At 39.2% G+C, this 8,979-nt stretch overlaps 1 protein-coding gene across 4 annotated transcripts; it reads left to right on the top strand.

The window, feature by feature from the left end:
* Positions 1–1,589: 1,589 nt before the first annotated feature.
* On the top strand, positions 1,590–8,972 carry amigo1 (adhesion molecule with Ig-like domain 1; the record flags this gene model as incomplete). 4 transcript variants are annotated; one of them, XM_081350080.1, is made up of 2 exons in its annotated part: positions 1,590–1,821; positions 3,580–8,972. In XM_081350080.1, the coding sequence occupies one exon, from the start codon at positions 3,674–3,676 to the stop codon at positions 5,186–5,188; it is 1,515 nt and encodes a 504-aa protein (XP_081206206.1). In that variant the 3' UTR covers positions 5,189–8,972. The 4 variants fall into 4 exon arrangements, with proteins under 4 accessions (XP_081206206.1, XP_081206207.1, XP_081206208.1 ...); XM_081350081.1 differs by having other exon boundaries at positions 1,675–1,845; XM_081350082.1 differs by having other exon boundaries at positions 1,681–1,821; positions 3,600–8,972.
* Between the last annotated feature and the right edge of the window lie 7 nt (positions 8,973–8,979).

Below are 8,979 nucleotides of genomic sequence, written 5' to 3'. Positions count from 1 at the left end.
CCAAATCAACCAGAGTCATGCTATTCTGACATAAACTAATACAGAACATGTCAGCAGAGAAGACAGAAGCAGAAGCAGAGCAATCTCAGTTAAAATATCAGAATCAGATATCAGTAAGAGCTAAAACGTGTCTAGCAAATTAGTCACTCACTGCGGCTCTATTCTGGGAAGTTGTGGAATTATTTATGGCATTTTTAGTTAGCATGATGCATTCAGAGACTTTTATTCATAGGAAGTTGTTTTGAGAGGAATTCTGTTAAAGACAAAAGGAGAACGGCAATTAATTAAAGACCGGACTAATGCAATTACGTATGCAAGAGTGCAATTACAAACCTGCAGGAGCATCAGTGTCAGCTTGTCGTCTACTCTCCTGGGTTTTCATGGAAGAGAATTACATTTACTCCCTAGCGTAAGAGATTATTGCTTGATGTTTGTATGACAAATTTATTTTGATATTTATCTTTTACTATGTGTATCATATCTAATGTCTCTAATATTGATAATATAATACAATTGTAGCTTACATAAAACATAAAAGTAATAAAGGAAATACATAAACCGTAGTGTTAGGTCTGTCAGTATAACGTTAGTCAAGCTCGCATCAGTTTACTCTCAACTGATCCATGTCTACCTAATATAGGAATAGCCTACAACGCCTATCACAGAAACCCTGTATATAAGGTCCATTCAGGATTATCAGCAGCTTTATCACTTGCTTAGGAGCTAATTACCCTCCACCATCCCCAGCTCCTCCTTTCGTCCAGTCAGGACTTGGCCTATACCTCTTCAAATCTGAGTCATTTCTTGAATTGTTAAATTAAAGCTACACTACATGTGTAATTTTTTAAGTTGATTCTTAGCAAAAAACACTTTGTTCTTTTAAAATGATATGTGCTCATTAATGTGTAATTACTTCTACCAACTAATCAAGTATTCTCCTAAGCATAGAATCAGCCATTTAGAATACATACGAGCAAGTCGCTCGAATGGCGGCAGCCATGTTGCACCTCCATCTTGAAAATACATTAGCCAAAGAGGGACATGCCTGGAAATTCAAGCGTGTTTTTACACTCAGTGGCACCGTGACGAATGCGAGGGGGAGATTACTCGTGACTGCCGGTAGATTTGAAATAATACGGCCACCAGAAGGTAAAACACCCTCGGAATGGGAGGGGCTAGAAGGTAATATTCAGTTAGTCATAAACAATTTTACCGCTAGATGGGAGAAAATCCTATAGCCTACAGTGTAGCTTTAAATGAATGTCATTAAGAACATTAATGATATCATTAATGATAATAAATAAATAAATAGGCCTAGTTGGCAGCTTTCTCGTTGACTAACCGAAAAACATTTGACTTATTTGATTTTTGTTTTGTTTGTTTTTTTGTTTCCCGCCCGTTACGAGTTTGACCAGGAATTATATTTTCCTTTTTTTTTATTAAAGAAAAAATCTAATTATTTTAAATTAAATAGCCTACATGTGCTCACAAATGTTACAATCAAATGTAGTCTACTCAAAACGAGAACACGCCGCCACCAGCCAGTGAGCCTGTAAGATGGACCTTGGATGCTTCGCCAATGCGGACACAGACTACGTTGTGTGTGTATGTATGTGTGTGTGTGTGTGTTCCTGCGCAGGTCTGCTCATGCGCCCATGAGGAGATGCTGCTGCTGCTGCTGATGATGATCAGAGGTGTGTGCGCTGCGGCGGGCTTATTTACACCCGTTCAGGCACACTGCATCAAAGAAAAACTCTGGTGCTCCATAGGAAATGGACTTTCTAAAGGGATTCATGTGTCTCTGCGGTGATACATCTCGAGGTTAGTACTGAGATATGGCGTTAAGTGAGTCTATTTCTTTACGTAATCTTATTCCTGCCCATGTTATTCTCTATCAGTGTGTCTGCCAAAATGTTCGCTGTGCGTCCGAGCTGGAAACGTTTTATTTTCAGTCTCTCTTAAGACTACACGTCTACACCTCTTCTTAGTCGTTTCCGTTGTTTATTTATTTAAATGGGAAAGACGTGTCACACTGCTGTGATGTGAATGGGTGAAAAGAGACAATGTTTTTCTTTGAAATGACATTTTTAGGCACAACAGCATGCAGGGAGGCTAATAAATTTATGCAGTTTTTTTTTTTTTTTTTTGGTAAGCTACTGTGTATTTTTTTTTTTTTTTTATCCCATTAAAATCACGGGTTTCACTGTGTGCATACGTTGGTAAATGGTGCAATGCTACACCATGTTGAGTCCGGAGAGGCCATAAAACAGAAATCTTAACATTTACAACGAGTTTTGCCTGGGAGCGTTTGTCAAATTAGCCTTTTATTGGCATGACAAAATAAAAATGTGAACAAATAAATAAACGAATTGCTGTTTAGATTCCGCCATGTGCGCCTATACTCTTATTTGAATGAATAGATCAGAGCTTGTTTGTAAACCTATGCGCATGCATTAGGTTGAGCGCGCGCTTGTCCTGACAATACTGTTCACATTCATTCATTTTATCTTAACCCGTTCGGCCCCGAATTATGTTCCAAGGGACACAAAACAAGACCGTGCTTTATATCTATTTAAAAACCTTGTTGGAAAATCCTAGTTGCTGTTCATTAGGGCAAGCTAGCTGCTTGACAAGCTACCATGTAACAAGCATAGTTTTACTACCTTATGACCAGATGGTAGCTGGTTTGTTGCTGATCCAAGACTCAATGCCAGCTTGGAGCAGTTAATGACGAGCTTTTACCAGATAACATGTTCTAAAAGCCCAGTTACCAACATTAACGCAGCCATAGAGCCAAAAAAAGAAAAGAAAAGAAGAATAAAAAAGATAATGATCACGCATGCTTTGATAGTTACATTTAATGGACATGTTGAATATGGTTCTGAAAGGTTCAGGGATCAGGTAAAAACCTATTCTAAGCCTTTTCTATTGACATTAAATAGGCCTATATTAAATACCTTTATACCGACATTCAAAACGGTATAAAATTCGATTTTATATAAATAAAACTTAATGTTGATTTTAAATTTCTTTTTTGAAAAAAAAATAAATAAAAAATCTTAATAACTAGCACAGAAACAAACAATAAATGTCACTAACATGGCCAAGCATGTTACATGGATGGTCCATTTGGATGGTCCTCTCAAACCTGCACCTTTTGGGTGACCAGCTCACAGTGCCACACCACCCACATCTTTGGCATGTTTCCAGAGAGACATACAAGTCGAATGTTAGTGCATAAACAGTGTAATTCAGTAGCTTACGTCTGTTGCTTTTTATTTATCATTTTTACAGCTAGTGTTTTTGAATACAAAATATCCATTTGATAACTTTTCAGCCATGATCTGCAGATCAATTTTGGTTAAGATTAGACATATAAACATTCATGTCAGTATACCTTATTTTTTAAACGAGACCCAATGGGATATAAAAAAAAAATTCTTTGATCTGATTTCTAAATGACAAAAAGAAAAGAAAATACTAAATTGAAATAGGCACTGGGTCTGAACAGGTTAACATTTTGAGGCAATTCTGTTTTTTAAAAAGTAAACATTCTTGTTTCTTTTTTTTCCCTTCTAGCTCTAAATTTGCCTTATCAGTCCCACAGGCTGTTCTTCCAAACAGTGTGGAAAGGATTTAAACAGCCGCATTACTGAAGAGGAATTTATGACTTATGCAACATCTACATTTTAACTGCGTGTCAGAAATGCCCCCTTCTATTAAGTGGTGCATCAGGCGGGCTGTCTGCTTGTCCTTTATTCTTGCACTGATCCCCAGGACCAGAGGATCGACGCTGAATTGTCACAAAATGTGCATTTGCGCCAGTAACATTGTCAGCTGCTCCAAGATGAACCTGACGATGATTCCATCCGACCTGCCCAGCTACACAGCCGTGCTTGACATTAGTTTTAATGAGATAACTGGACTGCGCGCACAATGGACCAAGCACAAACTCCCCGAACTCCACAACCTCTTGCTCAGCCACAACGGTTTGTCGTTCCTCTCTTCGGAGGCGTTCGTATTCGTAAAGCAACTGCGCTACTTGGATCTGTCGTCAAATAATCTGCGACAGCTAGACGAGTTCATTTTCGAGCCACTGATACATCTGGAGGTTCTGCTGCTCTACAACAATCACATCTCGCAGATCGACCGCACGGCCTTCTTGGGCCTCAGCAGCCTGCAGAAACTCTACCTGAGCCAGAACCAGGTGTCCCGCTTCCCCCTGGAGCTCGTCAAGGACAAGAACCGACTGGGAAATCTGAGTCTGTTGGACTTGTCTTCCAATCGGATCAAAGTTCTCCCCATTCATGACCTCCAGGTGCTGCCGGCCTGGCTCAAGAACGGGCTGTACTTCCACAACAACTCCCTCATCTGCGACTGCGAGCTGTACAGTTTGATGGCTCACTGGTATATCCGAAGACTCAATTCTGCACTGGACTTCAAGGACGACCACACCTGTGTTTATCCCGGCCCGGATAAACGGGTGCTGCGTTTGTTCGATCTCAACGTTCATATGAACTGCAGCACGTTTAAAGAAACCGACGAAGAAGCTTATTTGGAGCAGACGCTCATCCTTGGCTGTGACACCCGGCATCGGGACATGTTAAAGACCTGGATGCTACCTGGAAATGTAGTGCTATCTCCTGGCAATAACCACAGCGCTGTGGTTCTCGCAGACGGCAGCCTAGAGATAAAATCAATACGACCTGAGGACTCAGGTGTGTACACTTGCTTCGCCGTGAGTGAATACCTCAACGAAACGCTCTACGTGGTGGTCAAAGTCTACAACTTCACCCTCAGTGGAAACGGTGACAGCCTCAACACTGCTTACACCACTTTGGTGGGCTGCTTGGCTAGCGTGGTCCTGGTTCTTATCTATCTGTACCTGACGCCCTGTCGCTGCTTCTGCTGTCCCGACCAGGGCAAATCGAAGAACAATCATGAAGACAGTATCCACTCCTCCATGCTCAGCGTCACCCCCACGCATGACGATATGGCAACCAAAGCAGAGCTCAACAGGCATGTGGCCTTCATAGACCCAAAGGACCTGCAGGGACAGAACGGAAAAGTGAATCCTAATGGAGAGGAAGAGGTAGATGAGGAGGCCATGCAAGGAAAAGGAAAGCGGAAGAAATCGGTGGCAGACTCAATTAGTTCGGTCTTTTCTGATACTCCCATTGTAGTCTGAGGGAGGATGTGTATTTTTGGCTGGAGACAGTTCATTGTTGTGACTTTCTCGGACAAAGAGACTGAAGTACACTTTGCCATCCTCAGTGTTTGGCTGTTTCTGCAAAACCTTTCCAGCATTTTAATCTGTAGCACTTAAGTATATACTGTGAAAAGGTCTTGCCATATTAGTGGAATCTAAACTTGGAGTGTTTAGATGTTTCTGTGAGTTTAGGCCGACTAAGTGTGACTAGAGATAGTCTTGGTAAGCATCACACACAATCTGCAATTTCCCAACGATCAAGCTAGGAAGCTAGATTGAGAAACATTACAACATTAAGACATCCACTATATAATCACGTCATAAGCATGAGCTTTGCAGACTGCTAATGTCAAGAAGAATATAGCATAGAATGAAGCCCTTGTAGCTAATCATATCTACCACCTTTTATAACTGACTGACCTTTCCACTTTATGTAAGCCATACACAGTTGGTCACTGCAGGGGGAAAGCAATACACTATTGCATTTGATAGTACAGTCTCAAGAAAAAGATGGAAAAGTATCTGTTTCTATGGAACATTGTTAGTGTTTTTTGAATGAAAGAGTTGAACTGTGAACTGACTGAATCAGTTCCCTATGTAAACAGGAAACACCTATATAATTAGCTAACTACTTACTGATATATTGCTTTGGAAAAATAAAATCCTTGTCAAACTGGATTAGCTGGTTGAATCTAGACTCTTTCCATCCAATTTCATTCAAAAAAATTGATATAATTAACAGAATTTTTTATCTTTACATTTAAGTTTTTGATTCCAATAACAAAATTGTAAGAACTTACTCAATAGTTCTTATCTATATCAAACTATATGTAAATACAGTACCAATATTATTTCATTTTGGCTAACTCTCGCATAAAAATGCAGAATCTCGCATGAAACCCAGAGAGTGACATATAATGCTAATGCAATCTTTTAATAGAATGGCGTGTCCCATCTGCTTGCATTCTCATCTTTAAAGCTATAATGATTTGAGCCTGGATTCATCAGCCAAAACAGTTTCGGACACTCAGACCTCTTCTCACTCTGCGTTTATTTGCACTTGTGGTGGTTGGAGTTAGTGCTGAGTCATCCATTGTCAGAATGGACGTCATTTTTTTTTTTGAGCCCTTGAAGCACCGATGTAATATTCATCACATAAAAGCCAAATGCTGGGGGATTTTTTCATTATTATCATTATTATTTTTTTATCTTGAACCATTTGAATACGTTTTCTGAATGAATTAAAATCAAGAGTGAACTCAGGTCAAAACGTGGTGATTAGTCAATCCCCCTCATGTTCTGGTATTCTAAATTATTACTTCAGGCATACAGCAGTGATCTCTCAAAGACCAATATTATATTTGCATGAACAATGCCATAGGAATCTAAATAAGAATGATACGAATCATAATGTAATGCATAAAGCTTGTCTGCTGTGCTCAAGGAAGATGTGTCTAGATCCATTCCATATGCATTTAGATTACAACATTATTGTCCTGATGGACTTGAAAGCCGTGATAAGGCTGTTCAAGAACACTGGGATGTAGGCAGTGATGTCATAGAGGAAGTTAGAGAAACGTACGTGGATTTAGAACGTCCAGCGCTGTGCACACCTAGAACCCTTAATTCTGGGAATTCCACTTCCATTCTTCTGTTCCTGGAAAGAAACCAGGCACATCTCACGTGTTAACCATAACCACTTTATAACATTGTTTGGTTGGGTTCAGCAGGAGCAATCTTAGTTTCCTCCGACCTCTTTCCCTAGTAACATCGTAATTACATCCTGTTTTGCGAGCGAGGGAGTGGGTGAAGCTATTAAATGTTTGATAGGTGGATGAACTCACAAACAGTATTATCTCAGGGAGAGGGAATGACAGATAATAGCAGCTATGGCAGACTGCAGTCATGGGCAGTTACGGTCTCTTACACGTCTCTCCAGCTGCAATCCAAAATTAGTGTTGAGGGGAGGGAAAGGCCTTACCATCACAAGCTCTGTGGGAGGAGGCCTGAGATCTCTGCGGTGCGCTTGCAAAGAGACAGAAAAGCCAAGTGCTCCCGCTAAAACCACATCCAGCAGCTTTTCGCCCCCTGTCTTGTGTGTGTGTTCTTCTGAAGTGTGTCCTTGGCTATTTCGCTTCGAGCAGAGTTCTTGTGAAAGACCACTGTTTGTTCATTACTCAGCATTTGACAGTACATCTGCTTTTTGTATGGGTAAACAGTGTTTGTTTTTACAGTGTTTATGATTGTGTCATTTTAGGTAGCTTTTTTCCCCCCCTTGAGGTTCCAAAGAGACTGAATTCCTTGTTCTTATGTGTATTGTTGTTCATATGCAGTTGTCTAGATTCCACTTGTGACTATAGGATATTGGTAAACCTATTTTAATGACACTGACTGTAAATGTTTTTTTTTCTGTCATGTATTTTGAAATCTGATCATCTATTTGTCTAATATATGTTATTTAGGCACATAAATTGAGATTTTTTTTTAGTGTCAGTAAATTAAATCTCAATGTATCTAGTACCAAATCTTACATTCATTGTTGCATTAATTGTTTAAATTTCTAAAGTCAACGTGAATTGCCGTTCGCAACCCATTTTACTTGTGTAATCAGATGTATTTCCAAGTGAAACGTGATATTCAACAAGAAAAAAACTATTTAGGGTGGGAAATCGATTGGATTGTGAAAAGTGGCCGTTTATAAAAGAGAATGGAGAATGGAATTTTTCTGAAAAAATTGCCTGAATAGCTCTTTGGCTATTGGTTAAGATTATCCAATATTTCACAGTGACATCTGTGAAAAAAGTTGGTTCAGAGGAAGTTCAAGTTTGAGCAAAGAGTTTTTTCCTTTATAAAAATAACCAACGGATCATGCAAAATTAAAAAGGGTGAATTTTGATTTCATGTTGACTTGTAGCCTCTCAGAATGTCAAGATGGATAATATTAGAATTAATTGTGCTAATGCTGACTCTCAAAACTGTGTAAAATTAGCTTTAGTACAACTGTTCACAACAAGGACGATAACTACAGTTTTAATAATTGTTCTAATTCTTTGAGAATACTGGAATCAAGATCACAACAGTAACGATAACGACACAGTGGAATGATATCGTTGGAATCACTTTCAGATTTGCTTTTTTCTCTCGATTTGATGAACGATAAAAACATTGACAGCCTATCAGAATCTGTCGGGGGTGGGGGTTAATATAGTTATCGTTCTTGGTGTAAACGGGCCTTAAACTTGGTACTCTTAATACTAGATCAAGTCCCTTCTGTCCTATGCATATAGAATCTTAAAACTAAATTAACAGAATTCAAAACGAGTAACTACATCAATGGCATTTGATGCTACTTAGTTTTGTGAAAGTAAGCTATATTTGAGTACATAAAATAGAGGTAAACCAACACAAATCTACCAGAATCACAGTAATGCAGACATATCTGTACCAATTCTTAGTAAGCAAGCATCCTGATATACTTAGATTTTGCTAAAAAAAAACCTGTGAATCCTAAATGGTTTGAGATCTAAAGTCTCAGCCAGAGTCTCTGAGAGCGAGAACAGAAACGTTGTCAGGTCCAGTATTAGAGCTAGAGGCATTGTTGTAAAAGCTTATTTAGTCTGAATGTCAAAAACGAGACTGATGAGTGCCGGGTGGCGTGTATTCCTGAAAACTCAAACTGATTCTGGATCAGCAGTCCACATAGACATATACCTGTGAGAAGTATTATTTATCAATAATATAAAAGTGAATAAAAATGAAATTGACTGTTT

The sequence above is a fragment of the Scardinius erythrophthalmus genome, assembly GCF_964197995.2.
Source record: "Scardinius erythrophthalmus genome assembly, chromosome: 20".
Taxonomy (NCBI): domain Eukaryota; kingdom Metazoa; phylum Chordata; class Actinopteri; order Cypriniformes; family Leuciscidae; genus Scardinius; species Scardinius erythrophthalmus.
Note: the sequence above shows the minus strand (reverse complement) of the source record. Positions and strands in the feature narration are given on the sequence as shown.